Source organism: Triplophysa dalaica, chromosome 20, assembly GCF_015846415.1.
Source record: "Triplophysa dalaica isolate WHDGS20190420 chromosome 20, ASM1584641v1, whole genome shotgun sequence".
NCBI lineage: Eukaryota > Metazoa > Chordata > Actinopteri > Cypriniformes > Nemacheilidae > Triplophysa > Triplophysa dalaica.
In genome coordinates this window covers 136,362-163,513 of record NC_079561.1, presented here as the reverse complement: position 1 = coordinate 163,513, position 27,152 = coordinate 136,362, and the positions used below count along the sequence as shown (strand labels likewise).

General features: G+C 40.9%; 1 protein-coding gene across 2 annotated transcripts; it reads left to right on the top strand.

Moving 5' to 3' along the window:
* The first annotated feature begins 346 nt into the window (after positions 1-346).
* Positions 347-26,444, top strand: si:dkey-96f10.1 (6-phosphofructo-2-kinase/fructose-2,6-bisphosphatase). Of its 2 annotated transcripts, XM_056732183.1 has the most exons (14): positions 347-463; positions 4,747-4,872; positions 5,047-5,143; positions 5,215-5,281; positions 5,411-5,485; positions 11,583-11,639; positions 12,386-12,507; positions 14,302-14,509; positions 15,372-15,518; positions 15,608-15,712; positions 16,355-16,484; positions 16,935-16,997; positions 17,619-17,683; positions 25,150-26,444. In XM_056732183.1, the coding sequence occupies exons 1-14, from the start codon at positions 388-390 to the stop codon at positions 25,207-25,209; spliced, it is 1,398 nt and encodes a 465-aa protein (XP_056588161.1). In that variant the 5' UTR covers positions 347-387; the 3' UTR covers positions 25,210-26,444. The 2 variants fall into 2 exon arrangements, with proteins under 2 accessions (XP_056588161.1, XP_056588162.1); XM_056732184.1 differs by lacking the exon at positions 11,583-11,639 and having other exon boundaries at positions 355-463.
* The last annotated feature ends 708 nt before the right edge of the window (positions 26,445-27,152 follow it).

Genomic DNA, 27,152 nt, shown 5'->3' with positions numbered 1-27,152 from the left:
CCTTGGGGACAGTCCATAGACAGTCCATAGGCGTGATGTTTTTATACTGTACAAACTGTATATTTTATCCCCTACCGCTAACCCAAGCCCTAAACCTAAAGTCTTTTGCTGATATTTTTAGAAATGTTTTTTTTAGATGATCGTTTTGTACAATTCATAAGCTTTTGTGCCCGTGGAGACCTCAATTTTGATCCTCACAATGACACGAGTCCCCATGAGTTAGTGTGTATTCAGGTTTAGGTCCCCGCCGGGATATAAAACATGTCCACACTCACACACACAAGTTCAGATAGTGTGTGTTGAGTAATATCTGGTGTGCCTCCTCCAGTGCAAACACACACTGTACCTGCGTTATACTGCACAGACACACACACGTCTCTCTCTAAGATGGAGCTGACTCAGAATCCTCTGGAGAAGATCTGGGTGCCATGGATGAACAGCAGATTGACAGGCAGGAGAGGCTGTAAGAGATCACATCTCTCTCTCTCTCTTTCTCTCTTTCAAAGTTACTCCACTATTTGTTTTGTAATCGTTTTTGTGTTCATAAGATAATCTCTCTAATAAACCATTCATTGCTCAAAATCCTTCTCTAAAATATATATTAATATGTTTTATTAAGTACTTTAAAGAGCTTAATCACATTCTGGGATGTAAGATTAAGTAAAAATCATTTGTGTGTTTTATTGTTTGACGTGTGTGAGTTGGTTTTGTCCTCTGGGCTGTTCACCTCAACAGAGTCCAGTGTACTGTCCTTTACACACACGTGCACGCGCACACACACACACTCAACGTAAAAATGAATTGATCTATAAATGCAGCAGCAGAGCAAATCAGTGTTTGGAGATGTATAGTGTCAAAAGTTTTGTTTAATTGAGACCCCAGGAGGGACAAAAAGTCATTCAACAGTAATGTGAAAGACTGACAGCATGAAAAAAAATTGACGTCATTACATAAAAATAATTTTTAGAAATAAGACTGTTTTGTTTTTAAATATGAATCTAAACTGCAGTATTTGACTAAAAAATACAGAGAAACCTTTCTGGTATTTTCACCTGTTTCTACAGATTCCATTTTCTGAAAATAAATGCAAAAAGAAACAATATTTTAAACTGAAATTTGAGAGAACTGTTGTGAGTAGTTTACAGCATGAAAGAAAAATGATCATTTAACTGAACACATACTTAAAAGAGTACATTTTAAAATCAGAAAGACGGTCTCTGAAATGGTCTAAGGCTGGATAAGCTGCTGCTCTCATTACACTGGGAGTAATGGGCTCTCCTAAAACTTCTCTATTTAACTTCACTTAACTAACGCTATTGTAGCTGACTTTATTCTAATTTAAAGTATTCAGTGCGTTAGGGTTAGGGTTCTTGCAAACGCACAGAATAATGATCCTGAACTACAAGAACCGAGCAAGACAATTGCTTCTCCAGTTAATGTGGATAACACTGGTGTAAAGTATATGAGAATGGGTTATCGTTCCGCAGTGTCCCTAGCAGTCTTCAAGGGGACAAGCTGCAATTAATTATTTTTACTTCTCTTCGTCATGTATTCTTACAGTATTCCCATGATAATCCATTAAGACATCTGGGGAGAATAAAAAACACTTCTCAGATTGTTGGAATTTGCCTACTGGACCAGTATAAGAACAGATGAATGGGAGTACTGTAAGGCCTGTCAAATGTACAAACCTAATCTGTCAAAACTGTCAGGACTTTTGCCGTCCACACTTATGGTGGAGCCATGTTACATGCTGGGAGTGATGGGACTGAATGGGGCACTTCCAAAGAGTTGAAACAACATGAACACCTGCTTGTTATGGTAGACAACTGGTCCAAGTGTGTGGAGTTATTACGCTTGCTCACAGCTAAAGCTCCACAAATAGCTCTCTAGATGGGGAACGCCAACTTACCTTGTTTCTGACCAAGGAGCACAGTTTACATCGCAGCTAATAAACCCAGTTTCTAAACAATGGGGAGTTGCTCAAAAACTCACAACAGCATACCATCCGCAAACAAATTTATAGAAAGAATCAATCGAAACATCAAAACCTTGATGGCTTCCTATGTGGTAGAGCACCACCAACAATGGGACCGTTGGTTGGCTGTGTTCAGATTTGTAATCAACCCAAGTGGCATGAAAGTACAGGATTCAACCACCTGACCCCAGCAGCTCTATCTATGAAATATTTGAAAGTCAGTAAAATGTGATCCATTTGGTAAGGGAGAACGTAGAAGGAGCTCAGACCAAACGAAAACGATACTATGATCTAAAAAGAAAATCCACCCACTTCAAGGTAGGGGATATAATTTGGCTCTGTCCTCATCCATTGTCCAAAACAGACGAAGGATTTAAGTTAAAACTGTCTGCTAAATGGAAAGGTCCAGCCAAACTTGAGAAATGTTTGGTTCATGTAAATTTTGTTGCGTCTTTTCTTGAAGATCTTGAAAATGTTGATGCGTATCTTATCTTACAATACTTCCTTTCAGATCGTATCTTATTCAGATCTTATCTACACACACACCTGCTCCATTCATCACTCCCAGGTCACCCCGCTGCACACATCATATCATTTCCTCATCACACTTAATCTTGACCTAACTTCTCCAGACACTAAACATGCTTCCCCAGTGGTGCAAATCTAAAGATCCTACTGACGTCTATCTCTATCAGTCTCTCCTCACCTGTTTCTCTGCTGATGTCTCCTCTGCAAAAACTAAAAACGACCACAATAAAATCAACAACTCCCCTTTCTTGCTCTCTATAAAATCTTTCTTTGACCGCCTGCCCCCTCACCTCCATCAGACTTAACAGCTGATGATTTTGCCGGCGCCGCCACTGCCTCTGGAACATGCACAAACCCCAGACACACGCTCGGACCAATCTGAAGATGACATTTCCAAGGTCATCTCTTCTAACCACCCGACTACCTGCCAGCCAGATCCCATTCACACTCATCTCCTCCAGGCCATCTCTTTGACCCACATTATCAACTCATCTCCCCCCACCTGTACATTTCCCACAGTCTTCAAAGAGGCCTGTATTACCCCGCTACTGAAGAACAGAACAACCTCCTGGACAGCAACCAGTCTGGTTTCAATAGTGGTCATTCCACCGAGACTGTGCTGCTCACGATCATTGAAGCCCTGAGACTGGCAAGAGCTACCTCTAACTCTTCTGTACTCATCCTACTGGATCTATCTGCTGCCTTTGACACAGTTAACCACCACATCCTCCTCCTGTCGACCCTGAAGGCTATGGATGTCTCTGGAGTGGTGCTAAAATGGTTCAAGTCTTACCTCACAGGCAGGTCATTTAGAGTATCCTGGAGAGGTGTGGTGTCTGAGTCCCAACATCTCAATACAGGGGTGCATCAGGACTCAGTGCTTGGACCGTTGCTCTTTTCCATATACATGACATCCCTAGGATCTGTCATTTGGAAACATGGCTTTTCTTATAACTGCTGTGCAGATGATACACAACTCCACCTGTCATTTCAGCCTGACGATCTGACTGTTTCTGCGCGCAAGTCAGCATTATGTTGTTCCATTTGCTTTGTTTACCTCATTTGTAAGTCGCTTTGGATAAATTCGTCTGCTAAATGTGATGTAAATGTATCATGTTCAAAATCTGAAAAGCTGTCTTGGGTATGTTAAACCTTTCTCTGATTTGAAGGGGTTCAACCTGTTACATGTTATATTGTAGCCATAGTTGTATTCCTCACCAGTAGGGGGAAACGTTGATTGAGGTCAGAAGCAGCTTTTAAGATAAGCAGGTGGCAGAAAAATATTACTGGCGTTTGTGTTCAAATACCCCCACTTGCGGTCTTAGCCACTTGAGAGCAGGTGTGCGCAACAGGAAGTAAGAGTGCAAGTCTGTCACATGTCTTAAAAACATGCTTAAAAGAAGTGTCCGATACAGATCCTGATTTGACACTATCACTGTTTGTTTTCCTGATCAATGTAGAATTACATATATTTCATTGCCAGAGGTGGAACCCTAAATATTTTTACATTCAGGTACATTTGCAAATATCTGTATTTTTTATCATTTATTTTTACTTTATTACATTCTAAAGCATATATCATACTTATTAATCCACTACATTTCATCAATTAATGTTGTTTTTGTCTTTTACTTTTTTTAAGTAGATGGGTACTAGATTTTAATGTACATAAGTACTGAATGAAAGGAGTACTGGAGTAGAAGTAGGTCTATGCTTTATGATGTAGTGAGGTAATTGTTTATAAAACGTAAAACAGTCTCAAAGTACAGATACTTGAAAAATGTACTTTAGTAAAGGTAAATCTACTACTATCCATCTCTGTTTGTTGTACAAAACTATCACAGTATATCAAGTGAAGCGAGTGCTCCTGCACATCCCGGTCACAGAATGATGCGCTTAATGCATGCGCTTCTGTGTTTATTACAGTTATGCGCATCGCGGCCGCAGAGTGATGGCCTTTTTATACAAAACATGGAGTGACCCCTAGCGGTAAGGATGAATATAGCCCCAAGAATTGAATGTCTTGTGGCAGGCATTGACTCTTATGTCAATTGTTACTAGTTTTCCTGTAGCCCAGTGGTTTCATGGCACTAACAACGGCAAGGTCATGGGTTCGTATAGGGTATATTGTCAATTTCGGACAGGCGTACTGGAGCAGGTTGGGTCTTAGCTTCCCAGGACAGATGATCTCAAGGAGACGGGCTGAAGACTTAGGATGTACTGTAATGTGTTTGTTGCAGCATCAGTGCCACAGTTCACCAACTCTCCTACTATGATTGTGATGGTCGGTCTGCCTGCTCGTGGAAAGACCTACATGTCCAAGAAACTTACACGCTACCTCAACTGGATTGGAGTTCCCACTAAGGGTGAGAGTTTTCTATGAGCTGATGAGATTTGATGTTATTATTGACAGCTTTAATAATGGCTGGTATAAGGCCTTTATATCATTCCATTCAGCAATGAGTTGTTTTGTCAGGGTTTAGAATTACCCCTGAATCAGTTCATGGACTCTGATGACAGATGTGATATTCATTTATCAGTGTTTAATGTGGGACAGTACCGTCGAGACGCCGTCCGCACCAATATGAGTTATGAATTCTTCCGGCCAGATAATGAAGAGGCCATGAGGATTCGCAAGTAAGAAACAATCTCTCTTTTGACCTGTTCTTGTGACTGTGCTCTTTTATGTAATTTATGTGTATGTTTAGAGCATGTGCTCTGGCAGCATTAAAGGATGTCTGCTGTTACTTCACCCAAGATCACGGACAGGTGGCGGTAAGTGTACATACACACACGCGACAAGTGGTGTATAGCTGGATTCTCTCCAGTGTTTTCAGTTTATTTTTGGTGGTCAAATATGGTCAGTAGACAGCTTTGAATATTCACATGAAATGTTGCCTGCAGGTCTTTGATGCCACAAACACCACGTTAGAACGCAGACAGGTCATTTTGAGCTTTGCCAAGGAGAACGGCTATAAAGTAAGTTTTACTTCTCTTACATGTAAAGGTGGGTAGAGTAGCCAAAATCTTTAAGTAACTAGAGAAATTTTAACTCAAGTAAAACTATTTTAAAAACGTCTTGTAAAAGTAAGTACTAGCTAATTTCTAGTTACTTTGGATCTGATTATATACTATCAATATTTTTAATAATAATGCCAATATTTTTTGATTTTTTAATATATTTGAATCTATATTTTGAATCATTATTTTTATCATCATAAGCTGATGTCTTTGCAATATACACACAGACACTAACAAATAGACAAACACAGAAGAGACAAACATTTCTGTAAAATTCATCTAGCTCGAATTTCATTATCCTGTTTTGTAGTTCTGAGGACAGGGTCATGACAGTATCATATCTTTTGTGGTTGTTGTGTTCTGTGTGGAAGCATGCTACCTTTCTTGTGACTTTGCATCACATGCTCTCCTGTTTCCAGGGGCCCGTTTCAATAAGGAAGTTCAACCAACACCGAGTTAAAATCTGAACTCTAAGTTGATTTACTCAGAGAATCTCTACTCTCAGTTTTCAGTTTCAGACCAGCTGATTTGAGTTAGTTCAAGCCACTCGGAGAAAGTTCACACTAGGTTACGCGCGTGCAGCATGGCTATAAAAAGCCATCATCAATTGAGTGAAGATAGCACGATTCACCATGGCAACGGCACGTGACAAACAGCGCTCTGTTTATTTCTCGCCAATCGAATTGAAAATACTGTTACAAGTGTACAGTGAATATGACACATATTTAGAAAAAAGAGCAACACAGCCACAGCAGTGGGAGAAAATTGCTGCACGTGTTAATGCACAAGTTTATGTGTCAATCACTTATTTTGTTGAAACTGTGAAAATGGGAATTATATCTAACTCTCTCGCTCTCGCTGTCTCTATCGCTCTCAAGTAGCTGCAATCCTTCTGCAATAAAAGATCTAGGCAGCAGCTGAATATGAAATACAATAACATCATTCATTCAGGAAAGTTTAAAGAAATAAAATGCTCTTGCTAGTAGGATGCCTGATTGGGAAATGTTAAATATACCACTTAAACTGGTCTTAAAAGTTAAGATAAAACGTGCCTCACAATTCTCTCCAGACATAAATTTAACTCTCTGCGAATTAATGCAGCTTCCTCATCTATGGGTTCCTGAATAAACGGACATGCCATTTTAAATTCTGTTTGACTAAATTGAGCGCGGGAACACGAATCAATAAACAACTGACGTATGCAATTTCAACACCGCTCGCGCTTCTCAAAGGGGTAGAGATTGTAACATACCCTGGGTTTGCGGGAATAAAACCTGCCCTGAACCAGGTTAGGTTCACGGAGAATGTTACTCTGGTTACTCACTTTGAGTATAAGATACCTCGATTTCTGAAATGGGCTTGACTTACCCCGCAGTTGCGAGTTTGACATACCTCACGTTCAGAAACCAAAAACCCTGAGTATTCCGTTTTCTGGGGTTGACTTACTCCGAGTTTGCACTTACCCTGCTTTCTGAAACGGGCCCCAGTAATCTTGCCCTTAGTGTTTCATTCCCCTCACATGCCCAGTGTCATTATCCCTAGTTCATTTCCCCCATTTAAGGCCCACATCTGTGGCATTGTGCTGTGTGATAAAACTGCACATTTTAGAGTGGCCTTTTATTGTGGCCAGCCTAAGGCACACCTGTGCAATAATCATGATGTCTAATCAACAGCTTGATATGTCACACCTGTGAGGTGGATGGATTATCTGGGCAAGAGAGAAGCGCTCATTAACACAGATTTTGACAGACTTGTGAACAGTATTTGCGAGAAATAGGCCTTTGGTGTACATGGAAAAAGTCTGAGTTTTTTTAATTCAGCTCAGCTTCCTTTAGTTTATATATAGATGTTTTACAGTGGCCATTTCCTTTAGTGCATTTTATGTATTTAAAGTCCTGATGGAAACTTCGAAGAAACTGTCCTGTAAGCAAGTGGTCTTGCTCTTAGGGATCTGTTCCGCCTGCCACGATTAAACAAATGGTGTCCTGGATTGGATGTGTTCTTGATGATGTTTTTTGCCCTTGTGAGATAATTGGAGTGAGACATACTTGCAGGGAGAGTAGTGGGAAACCAGTGATTTTTTTTAGGCTGTGTAGATTATTCTTTGCAGAGCTCTTTTGTCTGCTGCAGTGGAGCTGGTGTACCAAATTGAGATGCAGTACATTAACACACTTTCTATGGTAGAGCGGTAAAAGAACAACAGCACCTGACACTCTAGGTTGTTTTTCCTGAGCACTCTGAGGACGTGCAGCCATTGCTGTGCCTTTTTAATTGTTGCTGAGGTGTTTGCAGACCAAGACTGGCCGTTGGATATGTAAACTCCCAGGAATTTGAAGGTGTTGACCCTTTCCACACAGTCCCCATTGAGGTAACGTGGGTCTGGTTTTATTATGGCTACTCCTGAAGTCCAGAATGACCTAGATAGTTTTAGATTTGTTCAGACACAGGTTGTTAACAGATGACCACATTGTTTGTAGGATCTCCTGAGATCAATCCGATCACTGTTGTGTCATCAGCAAATTTGATGATGGGGTTGTAGGGTGAGTGGGAGTACAGTCATATGTTTACAAGGAGTGAAGAAGAGGGCTCAGAACACAGCCTTGTGGAGAGCCGGTGCTGAGCATGGTGGCAGAGAAGATATAGGGACCAAACTTAACAGTTTATGGGCGGTAGTGTTGCTTTCGTCAACGAAAATTATGACGAAATATGGTCGTCAACGAACCTTTATCACGTGACGAAAACGAGACGCAACATAAATGCTGGTCAAGTGATGATGACTATAATTAAATGTAATTGAAAATTACCCTTGAAGTAAATTGATAAACACTGTATATTATAGTAAAGATAAAAAAACGATAATATCTAATAATTTGACTGCAGTTTACTATAGTTACTGCAGTTTAATTATATGGCCCTAATTTGTCCATCTGTATGTAACATGAATGTCTTTTGTCAGTTACCTGCCTTTTCATGTTGAACTGCACTTGACAAACAGCAATTTATACTTGTGCTCCTAATGTTTGGCTTATGCTACCAAAGTTTAAACCTCTGTAGCTCCAGTGCTATGTGCAAAAAAGTCTGAATTAATTTACTGAATTCTGTATGCTTCTACAGGGCAATGATGGCAGTCACTCTTTTACTGTTGGTTCTTTGCAATGCTTGCAAATGTAAACTTCCAGTTGACTTGTAAAGTCACTTCCATTTGTTTTATTAATAAAGGATATTAGAAGAAAAATCGGTCTGGGTAATGACAAACACTTTCTTTTAATAGTCACACAGTAAGAAAAGTATTGTATAGGAAAAAGATGCATCGAGAATCTTTTGCATCGCAGCCCTCTGAATCGTAATCGTTTTCCTGTCGCTCAGTGGTAAGAGCATTGCACTAACAACGCAAGGTTGTGGGTTCGAACCCAGGGGAATGCACGTACTTAGAAAACAAAATGTATAGGAAAAATGCAATGTAAGTCGCTTTGGATAAAAGGGTCTGCTAAATGCATAAATGTAAATGCATTTTATTCTACCTTGATATTCCTTTCCCCACCAATGGACGTATATTCCAATCAGAGTGTCTTCCATGTCCGGAATGGATGTCTACTGAGTCTATAAGGTAACAATAATATCCTAAGATACCCTTGTTTGAAATGGGTTAGCTAAAATAAGAATTTGGTTTTGTCCATACTACTAGGTTCTTATACTATACTGACTAGAATAGAATTGCATTACTAAAAAGAGACTAAAATACAATTTATATTGACTAAAACTAGACTAAAATGTCATCAGTTTTCGTAGAGTAAAACTAGACGAAAATAGTCATGGATAATTTGGACTAAAATAAAACTAAAATGCTCAGACTTTTAGTCGACTGAAACTAGACTAGACTAAAAAGAGTATGAACGTGACTAAAACTAATAAAAACTAAAATGACAGCTTGACACAAAGACAAGAGTATAACTTAAATGAAAGGCTGCCAAAAACAACACTATTGGTTCTTTTTCCAGGCGCAGATGAAGTTAGAGAGACCTTGTTTTGTAAGTTTGCTGATTAGAATGTCTGATATAATAGTTTCGAACGCAGAGCTGTAGCTTATGAAGAGATTTCTTACAAAGGATCCCTGACGTTCAAGATGGTTTATGGGCTATGGCGATGGCATCTTGTGTAAACCCGTTTGCTCTGTAAACAAACTGGTGTGGGTTAAAAGTGGAGGGAAAACTGGATTTGATGTGCTGCGTGACCAATCTTTCAAAGCACTTTGTGATTACTGGTGTTCGTGGGACTATTCTGGTTTAGGTACAGTAATTATGGTAGAAGATTTTGAGCTGGTTGGAATGTTGGTTGATGTCAGGGAGATTTAAGGTCTTTGTAAAGACCCCAGCAAGCTGGTTGGCACAGGCTTTGAGTACTTTGCCAGTTACTCCATACGGTCCAGTGCATTATTTGCATTAACGGATTTGAGCACTCGTCTCACCTTATGTTCCTGTAGGGTGAGATGGTAGTTGCCAGACGATGGTGAAGGTGCTGGAGTTGTGGTGGGTTGCTTAACTTCAAAGCAAGAAAAGAAGGGGTCCTCTGCCAGAGAAGCATCAGCGTAGACAATGCTGTCATTATTGTTCATGTAGTTTGTCATGCATTGAATTCCCTGCCACACTCTTCTTTGATTATTGTCTGTAAGATGGTCCTCAATCATCTTTTATAATCCTCTTTGGCGAGTTTGATGCCTCTCCTCAAGTTGGCTCTAGCATTGCTGAAGGATTACTTTGCTTTGAGTAGTGACTGTACCTCACATATCATCCGGGGTTTCTGGTTGGGAAACACCCGAATCATTTTGTTGACAGTGATAATATCCATGCAGTTTTAAATGTAGAACAGAACAGCTTCTGTGTATTGTTCCAGGTCCTGATGTTCATATATCTCCCAGTTTGTTCGTTCAAAGCAGTCTTGTAGTTGAGAGAGAGCTCCCTCAGGTCAAGTTTTTAACCTTTGTGACAGGTTCTGTTCTCTTCCTTCGTGGTTGTATGCTGGGTGAAGAAGCAGTGAGCAGTGATCTGACTGTCCCAGATGAGGGAGGGGTCCGGCCCTGTAGGCATCCTTTATGTTGGAATACACATGATCTAGTTTATTTTTTCCTCTGCTAGCATACGGGTGAATTTCGGTAGCATTGTTTTTACACATGTCTGACTAAATCAACCGCTTCAATGTGCCCTCCGTCTGGATGGTTCCGTTGGTGTTTATTTACAGTAGCTTGTAGCTGAGTTGCTCTACAAGATGTGCACAATCACTTCTATTGTCACATCACCAACAGCACGTGTGCCGTGGTGAGTGAAAAGCTTGGGAGCGTGCCCCAGACAGTGCAGAATACAATTGACACATTTGACAAATAACATACACGTTTACAATACATGTTTAACAAATAACATTATATACATTTAGACATTTTACAAATAACAGAATACTTTCATATACAGTATATACACTAAAATAAAAAAATACAAAACAATTTACTACATAATACACATAATCCACAAAGGGATTTCATTGGTCCCTGGTTTATTAATGAACTGAATGGAGGCAATGAGTTGGATGTCTGAATATCCTATTTTTTTCTCTGAGCAAAATAATTACTGTAAGTAGTAACAGCACAGACTTTATTTAAATATATTAAAGATATTATCCATTTTATGTCAAATTTGAGTTGTTTTTAATAAAAGAAACATCGGATAGCAAAAATAATCTTTGAAGATTGTCATGTTGTCTTATTGTATTTTTATCTTTACTTACATTTACATTTAGACACATTTACAGGGATCCAATTGATGTTCCGTGATATAAATTGCATGCAGAAAAACTAGCTGGTATTGTATAGTACTGCATGTAAATTATGTGACCCATATCAGTATCAGTATCGGAATCGGACAAGGACGATAGTTGTTTGTTGTTAAAATCGGTATTGCCCCAAAAAATCCTATCTGTGCATCCCTATTACCAACTTCTACTTATACATGTTCACCAGTAAATTCAACGGTACAGAACTTAAAAATGAACCTCTTCTTTCCTGTAGGTCTTTTTTGTTGAGTCTCTTTGTGATGACCCAGAAATCATTGCAGAAAACATTAAGGTACATTTATGTCTTCTTGAAGATTGTTTGTTTATTACAGGGCTAGTCAACTGGTGACGAGCGGGCCAAGTGCGGCCCTCAAATCATCTTTACCTGGTCCGCATTTCAAATAAGTGGAGAGACTTTAAGAATGGTGTGCTTTAAGAAATGCACGTCCGACGTCCATCTTTGAAAGTCCAAAAACCTGCTACATTCCAAATGAAAGTACGTCTTATAAAGCGATTCGATTGGTTGTCCATGAAATGTTATTTACAACGTAATCGGCAATCCACAGCAACAGCAACAAAAATGTAGTTGAAGACTCCTGGTTTATTACATCAACATCTCTGTATGTATGTGTTGCATTTGCATGGTCTGTGGGTGTTGTCAACATTTCTTTGTCATCTAATGTATTGAGTTGGTCTTATAAGATGTTGGGTGAATCTCAAAACAGAAAGTATACTTTGCAGAAAGATTTTTTTTAAATGTACACTCTGCATACATATACATTTTAAAAGCAGCCACGGAGAGAAAGAGAAGGAGAAGAAAAGAGAAGTGATTTTGCTTATTGAAGACAGTCTATCAGATCTTTATTTTGAAACAAAATTTAAACACAAGCCAGCCGTAGAATAACCTCATAAAATCTGCCAACAATATGAATCCCAACAATAAAAACAAAACAACATCCTTTACAATTAGAAATAAATCCTATAGCACATCTGTACAACTTACAGAAATACAAAAAAATGTTGTGTGTGTTTGTTTAGCAAGTGAAGCTGAGCAGTCCAGATTACATTAGCTGTGATAAAGAGGAGGCCGTCACTGACTTTCTCAAGAGGATCGAATGCTACAAACTCACATATGTTCCTCTGGATGATGACAGAGACAGGTGACGTAATACATCTACACAGTAAAAAAACGAAATTTTGTTCTTTTTACATATTTCCCATATAAAATGCTGATTTTTAAATGCTGTGTTTGTGAAATACGATCACAATAGCACAAAATTAAAGACAAAGACTGCACAGTTACAAGAAAAACAGTAAAAAAAAACAATTTTACGGGATAAAAAAACATTTTACAGTTATTTATGCCACCCCAGCTGTGCCCAGCTTTAATTTTTTACAGGTAATTTAGAAATAGGGTCAAAAACTGTAAAATTACAGAAAAACTAATTTAAAAGAAAAATACGAAAAAAAAATATTCATCCTTGTATCCTGTAATTTTAAGGAAAAAAACAAGTATTTTATGGTATATATCTGTCAATCCATTTGACAGAAAATATATTTTTTTTACAGATTATTTTTCATTTTACTTATTTAATCTGCGAAGAGATGCCATAAACCAGTTTCCAGTGAGGGTAGGTAGATAGAAAAATGCCAAACTCATTTTTCAGAGCACGGTCGATATTTAACGGCATGAGAGGGCATGCACACTAGAGTTTGAATCGACCATTCAGAGTTGAGCAGGTAGGAGGTTCTTTGTCCACTCAACAGCTAATTTGCATCTTTATGATCTCCTAGCAATTTTACAAAATACCAGTCCAGATTATTACATAAAGAGTATAAAGAATTCGATGGTCACACAACAAATATCAACAAGGAGGGAATCAAGAGACAAACATTTAGGTACAAAGATATGCCAGGTTTGAATCGCATTAATTTGTGATTCATTCGGATGTACGAATACAAACAAAGCCTGAATCAAACCTGCATATTTACATCATGATTAAATGATTTAAAATGGCAAGAGTGACAACATATAAGAGAGAAATGAACAGATATTTAAAGAAAAATGACAGTCTAGTGTAGTTTTGACACCGATGTTTCTCCGGGTGAACTGCAGGTCGTAAGTTCCAGGTGGGCCCTTACAGAGAGACTTTTCACACCCCCTTTGTTTCCTTTGAAGCTTAGGAGTTGTAAATATCACAAGAAAAAAAAGGTTATGAACACTTTTGGGTGGAGAACCAATCTAAATTTAGGCCATCCTGGAGTCAGGTCTGGGTCCTGGTCTTTGGATGTTGGTATCAAGAAACCAGGACAAAAGGGAGGGGGGTTATGGCTCTTCTTTTACTGATCCAGACACAAGATCCAACAATTTGGCTATGCCGGCTTCTACACATGCAAGGCTACACGGCCAGCCAGAGAGTTTGGCCAGAACAGTTTCATTCCGCCGCCAACCTTAAATATTTCACAATTTTGGTCATGACATAAACAAGCTTACTGTAGTTAAACCATGGCAACCACAAATAAACCATGTTTTCACTCCAGTAACTATAGCTTAGCCATGCAATTTGGACAAATGATTTTCAGCATACATACAAATCCTGGTAACTACACTTAATATACTTACATTTCCTAATGCAGTGTGCAGAAACTATGTGTTCATAGCTATGCAGAATTATACACTTCTTTCTTGTTTTGAATTTAATGAATTTAACCAAACAGTTAAATGGGAATGTTAGCTAGACGTAAAACTTGTAAATTTGTAAACAAGCACCTCTTTAAAAAACGTTCACGTTTGAGTGTCACAAACATTAGACCAAAATACAACCAGCAGAATATTAAGAAGTGAATGAAATGTTTAACTAACATCTTTAAGACTTAAATATCAATGTGAAATGAAAGCAGTGATGTTCATGTCAGTTTTAAGAGTTTAGTATGTGGTCTCTGTGTGTTCACAGGAATCTGTCGTACATTAAGATCTTTAACGTGGGAAGCAGGTTTCTGGTGAATCAGGTTCAGGATCACATTCAGAGCCGTAGCGTCTACTACCTGATGAACATTCACGTCACCCCTCGCACCATCTACCTCTGTCGACACGGAGAGAGTGAGCTCAACGTTCGGGGACGCATCGGAGGCGATTCTGGTCTCTCGCCGGGGGGAATCAGGGTAAACCACTGGCTATAAATCATCCCGCTCATTACATGGCTACATACCACAGGAGTAAATGACTGGAAACAGAATATTTATGTAGAATATTTTATATGGTCATTTGATAATTACACAGCTTTCAGTCGAAACATTTGCAGGTTTGTTATTCCCAGATAACAACCTCTCAAAACTAACAACTCTGTACCCATCCCTAATATGACATTACATTTACAAACGATTAAACCAAATTGCCTGTTCGTGACATTTGAATGTCTTTTTTTACATTAAAACCGAAAGGAAACAGCTTTTCCACCCGGTAGGTCTGCAATTAGCAAAAATAAGGTAATAATTTATTTCAAATTCACATTTCATGTCCAGTTTTTCTTATGTGGCAAGTAGCCGTGTAATAAGCGGGATAATGTACAAGCAGCTGACTGTTATCGCAAAAATAAGCCCCTTCAGTGTGATATAAGACCCTCCGCTTCACGTCCTGATCACACTGTCAGGGATTATTTCTGCCATAACAACCGGCTGCCTGTACATTATTCCTTACACAACACCTTCCGTGAGAAAAACAACAACAGACTTTAAGGGCACTTTGGAGAAGCACCAGGTATCAGGCTATTTGGAGCCGACTCGCTTTGATCTAGACGATTCCTAAGCGAGGTCTGCAAAACTCAGGTAAGGGGGAATAACATGACATGATCCTAGGCCACTGCAGTTTAATAACCAAATATAATAGAAATGATGTAGAGTCTGGCATTGCCAAATGTTGGATCCAGAAGACTCGCAGATGAGCTGTGTCAGTTTAAGCGGTTGTATAACAAATCTTGGCAACAAGGTGCCAAATTTTAGCTGTGCATGTTGATGTTTGTGTCAGTTTGCTGCTGTTCTGGGCGAGTACATCCGACATCAGTGTATCCCTGACCTGAAGATCTGGACCAGTCACAAGAGAAGAACCATCCAAAGCGCTGAAGCCATTGGTGTACCTTACGAACAGTGGAAAGCCTTGAATGAGATCGATGCAGTGAGTCTGGCCAGTATGACATTGACTGTTGTTGTGGGTTTTGACTGTGAGATGATGAGATACTATTGTCATGAAATGTGTATCCGCAGGGTGTGTGTGAGGACATGACGTATGAGGAGATTCAAAATCATTTTCCTGAGGAGTTTGCGCTCCGAGACCAAGATAAATACCACTATCGTTATCCAAAGGGTGAGGTGAGTCACAGCTGTCTGATTGAATGAACAAATCACGTGACAGGTGAATGATGCATTAGGGCAGGGGTGTCAAACTCAGTTCCTGGAGGGCCGCAGCTCTGCACAGTTTAGCTCCAGCCAGCTCTAAACCTCACCTGCTTGGAAGTTTCTAGTATTCCTGAAGATGTTGATGAGCTACGGCCCTCCAGGAACTGAGTTTGACACCTGTGCTTTAGGTTATAATGAAACATGCTGGTATTTGCCAATACTTGTTACTGATTTACAGTTGTTTTGTAAGCATTCATCTTTACTCATACTGAATGTTCATCTGCTATAGCTCATGCCATGCTATTACTTGATTATCCTCAATAAAGGTTTAGTAAAAACTGTGGAGACAGGCTCTCGGAGTGCCTTTACTGTACATGACAACAATGTTGTAAAAAAAATGTGAACGCTTTTCTTTGCATTGTGAGAAAACGTTTAATTACACACAACAGTAAGACTTTTCACACTATGGGTTACCCTGGATAATCTGTATTCTAGGGCTGTCAATCGATTAAAAATTTAATCACGATTAATCGCATTATTTCAATGAGTTATCCGTTCTAAAAATCCGTTCAACTCTGCATGTGTTGTGTGTGTGTGTGTATGTGTTTGTGTTAGTCGTATGAGGATGTGGTTCAGCGTTTAGAGCCCGTGATCATGGAGCTGGAGCGACAGGAGAATGTGTTGGTCATCTGTCATCAGGCCGTCATGCGCTGTCTGCTGGCATATTTTCTGGACAAAAGTGCAGGTAGACCTAATAAACAATAAAGTAGACATGTATTTAGTGATATAAGGGTCGAATAAAGGTGCAAAAGGATTTGCTAATCATTGGATTTTAAGTTTATTTACTATACTGTACGTCTAACACCGCATTACAGATCTTTTTTTGGTATGCCTGGTCCAGGACAACAATTTATGTAAGATTTATGTCACAAATTCTCAGTTTTGGTCAGGATTCTGTAGAAGTATACTTCAGGCCTCCTCAATGATTGGTACATTTTATTGCTCAACAACTATTGGTTATTTAACATAGACAACAGAAATCGCCCATTTTAACATGACGGACAATGGCAGATTGCCTTCTTTTGCCCGTCAGTGGGGCGTCACATGAAAACTATGGCTAGACTTTGAATTTTGACTTGTGTAAAAGTGATTGACTGAGCTCCTGGGGTGTGTGTACATGTGCTGTTGTGTTTAGATGAGCTGCCGTATCTGAAGTGTCCGCTGCATACAGTGCTGAAGCTCACACCTGTGGCCTACGGTGAGTGTCTATAGTACAAAATCATTTACACCAAAACTTTTTTTCAAAATATCAAACTAAACGTCACGATAAAAAATACTGCTGCAACAAATGTCAGTATAGGCATTAAAAACTTTCCTGTTGCTCAGTGGTAAGAGCATTGCATTAACAACGCAAGGTTGTGGGTTCGATACTAGGGGATTGCAAATACCTATGTAAAATGTATAGGATAAAGCAATGTAAGTCGCTTTGGATAAAAGGGTCTGCCAAATGACTAAACGTAAATGTAAATGTAAAAACAAGGTGTGTGTGTAAATAGTCTTACATTTTTTTATGGAGGATAAGAACATCAATCATGGACACTTTTCTCAATCTTTTTCTTCGTTTTATTTTTCTTCATATTACTATACATCAGGTAGAACAAAGAGTATTTTTCCCAACTAAAAAACAATAAAACAGAAAATAATTCATTTCTAGGCTAAAATCATTCTTGTGCAGGGTAGAGAAAACCATTATTATAATTACAATCTTTTTTACAGTTTTTAAAGTATACATTTTATATTTAAAATCGTTACAGCCATTATGTTTCTCGATAATGTGTATACGCCCATTATGTTCATTATTTGTTTGTTGTCTGTCAAGGCTGTGATGTTGAATCAATCTTTCTGAATGTTGAAGCAGTGAACACACACAGAGAAAGACCAGCGGTGAGTACATTAACACTCAAGAGCATTCTATATTTCATTCAGCCCAAAACAAAACATTTAGACATCATTTACTCGTCCTCGTTCCATTTTTGTCCCTTTCTTTGACCTTCAGAACCAAAACAAGGGTTCTGAAAACATGGGCTCTTTTCTTGTTTTTACCAAACCAAATCTGATCGTGATGTCATCATGACCACCTGACAGATGCAATGTATTTTTGTTAAAACATGTCTTATTTGACTTAAGAGCAAAGCGAGACCAGCCGCTGTCCCCAGATCAACTTTGAAAGCTTTGATGATGACACACTCTATTCTTATCGGCCAGACTGAACACGTGTGTATATTCCTATTGAAAAAAAAACAGCATATGCTAGGTTTTGAAGCATGGTAGCTGGAGCTAACGAGCTCCGTCGTCCTAACTTCACCTGGAGGGGTCGACCAAGGCTCCCTTCGAAGGCATGTAAGATTTCTTCGACAGTCTTGTTGAAGAAGGCTTACACTGCTGCGGGTCAAGCTGCCTCTGCTCTTCATGCCATGGCTATCCTGCAAGCCAAGGCGTTGAAGCAATTGGACGAGGGAGAACAATCGTATAAACAACATTGCATTTCTTTCAGTTAGGTTTCATCAGTGTACATTACATACAGAAAAAAGTGCAATAATACCATGTATCTTAATAATATACTCTCTTTAACTTTCCATAGTATTTTTTAACAATGAAGATTGTGAAAAGTGTTATATAATCAAAATTTAATTTAATGTGTTAAAAAAAGTATATATAATTTTTCTACTATGGTAGTGGATGACGTCCCAGAACAGAAAATTGCTAACATCCTTTCAAATATTTTTCTTTGTGTTCAACAAAACAAAGAAATGTAAAGAGATTTTAAAAAATGTAAGTAAATGGTGACAGAATTTGTTATTTTGGGTAACAAATTGGTTACATTCTTTACAAAGATAATTTTTTTTCAAAAACAGCTGACATAATAATATTCCTATTTCATTTTTTTCTTTCACTCTTTCTATCCTTTACCATACTAAAAATAATTATTGTCTATATATATATACATATGTATTTATTTAGCTCTCTGCACTCAGTTAGCCTAAATGCCACGGTCAGAATAGAGTTTGAGCATGCAAAATTAGTTTGGACGGTGCTGCAAAAATGGGCGGCAGCGATTCCTCCATCTTTACATTTCTGTACCGAGAGGTCACGCTTTTTCATTTTGATCTTCTATTGGTCTCACACACTCACATGATGCAAATTCGCAGGACAGAGAGAATCCCCCTTCCATGTAAAGCGCTTTAAGTGTCCAGAAAAGCACTCTTTAAATGAATTATTATTAGTATTATCATGTGTGCCTCGGTTACCACACCGACCAGCTAAACACTAGAGGCTTATGACTGTGTGTGCCTCAGCTACCACACCGACCAGCTAAACACTAGTGGCTTATGACTGTGTGTGCCTCAGCTACCACACCGACCAGCTAAACACTAGTGGCTTATGACTGTGTGTGCCTCAGCTACCACACCGACCAGCTAAACACTAGTGGCTTATGACTGTGTGTGTGCCTCAGCTACCACACCGACCATCTAAACACTAGTGGCTTATGACTGTGTGTGCCTCAGCTACCACACCGACCAGCTAAACACTAGTGGCTTATGACTGTGTGTGCCTCAGCTACCACACCGACCAGCTAAACACTAGTGGCTTATGACTGTGTGTGCCTCAGCTACCACACCGACCAGCTAAACACTAGTGGCTTATGACTGTGTGTGCCTCAGCTACCACACCGACCAGCTAAACACTAGTGGCTTATGACTGTGTGTGTGCCTCAGCTACCACACCGACCAGCTAAACACTAGTGGCTTATGACTGTGTGTGTGCCTCGGCTACCACACCGACCAGCTAAGCACTAGTGGCTTATGACTGTGTGTGTGCCTCGGCTACCACACCGACCAGCTAAACACTAGTGGCTTATGACTGTGTGTGTGCCTCAGCTACCACACCGACCAGCTAAACACTAGTGGCTTATGACTGTGTGTGCCTCAGCTACCACACCGACCAGCTAAACACTAGTGGCTTATGACTGTGTGTGTGCCTCGGCTACCACACCGACCAGCTAAACACTAGTGGCTTATGACTGTGTGTGTGCCTCGGCTACCACACCGACCAGCTAAACACTAGTGGCTTATGACTGTGTGTGTGCCTCAGCTACCACACCGACCAGCTAAACACTAGTGGCTTATGACTGTGTGTGCCTCAGCTACCACACCGACCAGCTAAACACTAGTGGCTTATGACTGTGTGTGCCTCAGCTACCACACCGACCAGCTAAACACTAGTGGCTTATGACTGTGTGTGCCTCAGCTACCACACCGACCAGCTAAACACTAGTGGCTTATGACTGTGTGTGCCTCAGCTACCACACCGACCAGCTAAACACTAGTGGCTTATGACTGTGTGTGTGCCTCAGCTACCACACCGACCAGCTAAACACTAGTGGCTTATGACTGTGTGTGTGCCTCGGCTACCACACCGACCAGCTAAGCACTAGTGGCTTATGACTGTGTGTGTGCCTCGGCTACCACACCGACCAGCTAAACACTAGTGGCTTATGACTGTGTGTGTGCCTCAGCTACCACACCGACCAGCTAAACACTAGTGGCTTATGACTGTGTGTGCCTCAGCTACCACACCGACCAGCTAAACACTAGTGGCTTATGACTGTGTGTGTGCCTCGGCTACCACACCGACCAGCTAAACACTAGTGGCTTATGACTGTGTGTGTGCCTCGGCTACCACACCGACCAGCTAAACACTAGTGGCTTATGACTGTGTGTGTGCCTCGGCTACCACACCGACCAGCTAAACACTAGTGGCTTATGACTATGTGTGTGCCTCGGCTACCACACCGACCAGCTAAACACTAGTGGCTTATGACTGTGTGTGTGCCTCGGCTACCACACCGACCAGCTAAACACTAGTGGCTTATGACTGTGTGTGTGCCTCGGCTACCACACCGACCAGCTAAACACTAGTGGCTTATGACTGTGTGTGCCTCAGCTACCACACCGACCAGCTAAACACTAGTGGCTTATGACTGTGTGTGCCTCAGCTACCACACCGACCAGCTAAACACTAGTGGCTTATGACTGTGTGTGCCTCAGCTACCACACCGACCAGCTAAACACTAGTGGCTTATGACTGTGTGTGTGCCTCAGCTACCACACCGACCAGCTAAACACTAGTGGCTTATGACTGTGTGTGTGCCTCGGCTACCACACCGACCAGCTAAACACTAGTGGCTTATGACTGTGTGTGTGCCTCAGCTACCACACCGACCAGCTAAACACTAGTGGCTTATGACTGTGTGTGCCTCAGCTACCACACCGACCAGCTAAACACTAGTGGCTTATGACTGTGTGTGCCTCGGCTACCACACCGACCAGCTAAACACTAGTGGCTTATGACTATGTGTGTGCCTCAGCTACCACACCGACCAGCTAAACACTAGTGGCTTATGACTGTGTGTGCCTCAGCTACCACACCGACCAGCTAAACACTAGTGGCTTATGACTGTGTGTGTGCCTCAGCTACCACACCGACCAGCTAAACACTAGTGGCTTATGACTGTGTGTGTGCCTCAGCTACCACACCGACCAGCTAAACACTAGTGGCTTATGACTGTGTGTGTGCCTCAGCTACCACACCGACCAGCTAAGCACTAGTGGCTTATGACTGTGTGTGTGCCTCGGCTACCACACCGACCAGCTAAACACTAGTGGCTTATGACTGTGTGTGTGCCTCAGCTACCACACCGACCAGCTAAACACTAGTGGCTTATGACTGTGTGTGCCTCAGCTACCACACCGACCAGCTAAACACTAGTGGCTTATGACTGTGTGTGTGCCTCAGCTACCACACCGACCAGCTAAACACTAGTGGCTTATGACTGTGTGTGTGCCTCGGCTACCACACCGACCAGCTAAGCACTAGTGGCTTATGACTGTGTGTGTGCCTCGGCTACCACACCGACCAGCTAAACACTAGTGGCTTATGACTGTGTGTGTGCCTCAGCTACCACACCGACCAGCTAAACACTAGTGGCTTATGACTGTGTGTGCCTCAGCTACCACACCGACCAGCTAAACACTAGTGGCTTATGACTGTGTGTGTGCCTCGGCTACCACACCGACCAGCTAAACACTAGTGGCTTATGACTGTGTGTGTGCCTCGGCTACCACACCGACCAGCTAAACACTAGTGGCTTATGACTGTGTGTGTGCCTCGGCTACCACACCGACCAGCTAAACACTAGTGGCTTATGACTATGTGTGTGCCTCGGCTACCACACCGACCAGCTAAACACTAGTGGCTTATGACTGTGTGTGTGCCTCGGCTACCACACCGACCAGCTAAACACTAGTGGCTTATGACTGTGTGTGTGCCTCGGCTACCACACCGACCAGCTAAACACTAGTGGCTTATGACTGTGTGTGCCTCAGCTACCACACCGACCAGCTAAACACTAGTGGCTTATGACTGTGTGTGCCTCAGCTACCACACCGACCAGCTAAACACTAGTGGCTTATGACTGTGTGTGCCTCAGCTACCACACCGACCAGCTAAACACTAGTGGCTTATGACTGTGTGTATGCCTCAGCTACCACACCGACCAGCTAAACACTAGTGGCTTATGACTGTGTGTGTGCCTCGGCTACCACACCGACCAGCTAAACACTAGTGGCTTATGACTGTGTGTGTGCCTCAGCTACCACACCGACCAGCTAAACACTAGTGGCTTATGACTGTGTGTGCCTCAGCTACCACACCGACCAGCTAAACACTAGTGGCTTATGACTGTGTGTGCCTCGGCTACCACACCGACCAGCTAAACACTAGTGGCTTATGACTATGTGTGTGCCTCAGCTACCACACCGACCAGCTAAACACTAGTGGCTTATGACTGTGTGTGCCTCAGCTACCACACCGACCAGCTAAACACTAGTGGCTTATGACTGTGTGTGTGCCTCAGCTACCACACCGACCAGCTAAACACTAGTGGCTTATGACTGTGTGTGTGCCTCAGCTACCACACCGACCAGCTAAACACTAGTGGCTTATGACTGTGTGTGTGCCTCAGCTACCACACCGACCAGCTAAGCACTAGTGGCTTATGACTGTGTGTGTGCCTCGGCTACCACACCGACCAGCTAAACACTAGTGGCTTATGACTGTGTGTGTGCCTCAGCTACCACACCGACCAGCTAAACACTAGTGGCTTATGACTGTGTGTGTGCCTCAGCTACCACACCGACCAGCTAAACACTAGTGGCTTATGACTGTGTGTGTGCCTCAGCTACCACACCGACCAGCTAAACACTAGTGGCTTATGACTGTGTGTGTGCCTCAGCTACCACACCGACCAGCTAAACACTAGTGGCTTATGACTGTGTGTGTGCCTCGTCTACCACACCGCCCAGCTAAACACTAGAGGCTTATGACTGTGTGTGTGCCTCGGCTACCACACCGACCAGCTAAACACTAGTGGCTTATGACTGTGTGTGTGCCTCAGCTACCACACCGACCAGCTAAACACTAGTGGCTTATGACTGTGTGTGTGCCTCGGCTACCACACCGACCAGCTAAACACTAGTGGCTTATGACTGTGTGTGCCTCGGCTACCACACCGACCATCTAAACACTAGTGGCTTATGACTGTGTGTGTGCCTCGGCTACCACACCGACCATCTAAACACTAGTGGCTTATGACTGTGTGTGTGCCTCGGCTACCACACCGACCATCTAAACACTAGTGGCTTTTGACTATGTGTGCCCTAACCTTAACCCGCCACAGGCAGCCACCTACGCCATAGCAAGTTCACAGTCCCATCTACTTGAAAGGGGAAATGCAGATATTTCTAAAATCGCTGGCAAAAATCACAATTCAACAGCACATTTGTGATCAACGTTAAAGCATGGACATGGACTAGCTTGGTCTTCTAAACTTAAATCGCGCTAAAAATCACCTTTATCGATGTCACCTCATTTGCTACGCCTGCGCACCGGCTGCCAAGCGCCTCACGAGAGCCCTGCCCCAGAGAGTCATAAGTCTTTACTGACTGACGATTGGCTCGTTCCACTGACTTCCTTCGCCAGAGAGCCATATCGAGCGTTGCATTCCTGTCCATTCATTGAAATGGCAGTGCCGCATCTTGTTACTATTAATATCTTTGGTATGGCGGCCAAATATGGACAGGTTTGGTAAAAGAATCAGTGATTGAAAAGGCTTGGTTGACATCTGCAACACTTACCCTCCACTTAAGTTACCCATACTCATATAGCAATGATATTTGTATTAATGGTGTAAATGAACAATAAAGAAGTATAATTACAACCATATATAATGAGAACCATTTACAATCTGACATGATACACAAATATATATAAATAAACATCAGACAATCAATCTACTTTATTACGGAAATAGCACCAAATCAATGCAAATAGGCATGGTGTACTACGATACAAACATACGCACGGATTTAGTTACAGGAAGGCATGAAACACATCATACAGAGCATGGGCAACCATGCAGAGATGAACATTCATCAAATTGTCTTTATGTGCAACACTTAAATCAGTCCATGTGGACAACAACTTTGGTGCCCAGGATAGGCTGTGCACAAGTAGAAATACAGACAACTGAGAACATTTATTCATTTAGCCTTTTTTCATAACAGTAAATTCGGCTTTAAAACTTATTTGAACTTGTTTTGTTGGTTACTGATTTTTTTTTATAAATCAGGCAGACCACACATTATGCTTCTGTGTATAACTTTAAATGTTTTGCTTATAGTCAATATGTTTCATGTACAGCTGCTTTGTAAAAATAGTGAAAAGCTCTTCATAAATAAAGATGACTTGACTTGACTATTTTGAAGGCGTCTGGAATCTGCCTTTAAGGGGGGTTATACCACAGCCTTTTGCTGGCACCGCGGGTCTCCACCTGAGGGGGCCATATCGCTCTATGTTGCTGCCCCTTTTTTATTAAGGACAAGCTAAACAAGACACAAATCTGTGGGATTGAACGACCTTGAATTCATCCACTTCTCTCAAAATACACAAATATAAGTGGCTGGTGAACTGGTAGAAGAACAGAGAGCTTTACAGTTGCTTCCAGTGTGTGTATCTAATGTGAATAAATCGCATCTGTCAAATTAAATGGATTCTTTTTGCCATTTTGATTGACATTAGATGTCTTTTCTACCTGTGCGCACGTGTATTTACTGTATGTGGTTCAAATCACTGCATAGTTGTGATATGTGAGTACGTCTGTCTCTGGCTCAGTGCCAGCCAAAGCTCTGAATGTTCTTTAACCCTTTGAACACACTGGTGTTATAAGCATACTTAAATCTTTCAGTGTGTGTTGTTATATAAAGACATTTTCTCTTGATCTGATGTTTCAGAATGTGGATGTGGACAGAGATCCAGAAGATGCCCTTCAGACCGTACCAGAACACAGTTAAAGGAGATGGAGAAGACACCCTTCTGCAGTCATGATAATACTTGGCAGTAATGCGGATTAAGATGTTATCAGTGACATCACTCTCACTATTAGTGCACAGATTTTCTCAATCGCGTTCATGCATTTTTCAGATCATAATTGATCAAAACTACTTGTTCAACCCCCACGCCATCTTGACACTCGTTATTTTCTATACCTTTTTATGACACTTTTTATGGTCATTGTATGTCCAACTAAGACAAGATGAAGTTCTAATGGTAGGTTAAGCTAGGAGGTCGAGCCCGGCCTCAGGTTCAAGGCCCTTTCGAGGACAACGAGCCAAGTTTGTTTACCATTATTGGTTAAGACTGAATGGGCAGGAGAACTCATGAAATGTAATTTGTTCACAGATTGCTTTTATGGTAAGAAACTCAGATCCTTCAGTTACTTGTTGAGTCTCTCTGTAGACTCTCATTTATAATGGTGATTTCACAATGACAAGCCTGTGGCAGTGTGTAGGGGTGACGTCTAACTAGGGACCCTTATGCCACTCCAAAATTGTATACGCTACTGGCAGTTTGATATTGATTGACATCTGACTTCACCTCTTATTGTAAGAAGCTTTTATTTGGACATTTGGCGAGAGGGCAGTGCAGTTTTGAAGAAGGATATCATCATATTAAAAGTCTGTTTCACCTTTAGCCTTGGGTTTAGGATTCCTCAAAAACTTTTCACTGTGTAAATTAGGCTCCATTAACAGATAATTCATTATAAGGGAGATGTTTACATCAGGTTTGGAAATTAACTGAGGCTATGGAAAGATGACAACAAGATAAACAAAATTGCCCTCCAAATTCAAGATAAAAGGGGAAAAACGTCCCCTACATAATGAAAAAAATGACTGCGACAGTCACAATCTAAATTAGATGATGAACCAATGTTGATAACAGCATTATAGTAACATTCATTTTTGATTTTCATGTTTTATGTTACAAGAGAATCAGTCTTTCCAAAACGCTTTTCGCTCTTGTTTTGTAGCATGTAAAACGTTTTGATACAGTATAAAATCTGACAGTAATAATTCATTTAGAATATAAATGAAGGGCAATAATCAGCATTAATGGTTTTGTTTTAATTCTGCAGTCCTATCGAGTGAGTATGTGTTTTATATTGATGACATCTGATTCACATCAGTTTAAAAACACTTCTGTCGCTGCTTTGTTTTTAATGTCAATTACATATCAGTTTTATACTTGGTTTTTGTCATTTTCATCATTTATAGTTTATAATTAATATCCTATATATGCATTTAGATTTGACACATTTTTCTAAACTCTGTTAGTGTGCTTAAAACAGATTATACAGTGATCTGAACACTTTATGTTCACTTAAAGGGACCGACTAGAAGTTTTTATTCATTTCTTACACATTACAAATCATACAAATCATTTTCTCCAAACACAAGTTAGGGTTACATGGACACATCAGATTGAATTTGTTCAGATTGTACAATCTGAATGTAGTGTTACATGGTTTTCTGACAAGCTTCAAATCCGATTTAATCTGTTGACATGCGCACATTTCACAGGTGTTCAACTAAATAAAGCCAAAGCGGTAAAAGGGTGTTTTGTTTCAAAGCACATGTTGTGTATATATTATTTTACAAACGGCAGGAAAAAAGCACAGTTACAGTCTATAAAAGCACAGTTACAGTCTGGTGCCAATGTGTCATGTAAGCACGAACAACTTGCATGCGGTTTTACAAATTGTGCCTGTGTTTCTAAATGTGTGCATTGTTAGTAAATCACCTGAAGAAATGTCCACTCCCATCTGCCTTGTTGTAGTGAGCTCACGCTTTTTTGCTCTGTTTAGTAAATCTGGCCTAGCTTTTTGTCCTCTGAAACCTTGGCTCATGTCTATTCATCTGATTCTTGAATCGCATCAAATTCAAGACTTTGCATCAAA

Excerpts from the sequence above, each read along its gene's own strand:
- si:dkey-96f10.1 (XM_056732183.1), top strand. The coding sequence starts at position 388 with ATGGAGCTGACTCAGAATCCTCTGGAGAAGATCTGGGTGCCATGGATG. Across the intron at positions 12,508-14,301 it reads CTGGATGATGACAGAGACAG|GAATCTGTCGTACATTAAGA; the intron begins GTGACGTAATAC and ends GTGTGTTCACAG. Across the intron at positions 17,684-25,149 it reads CACACAGAGAAAGACCAGCG|AATGTGGATGTGGACAGAGA; the intron begins GTGAGTACATTA and ends CTGATGTTTCAG.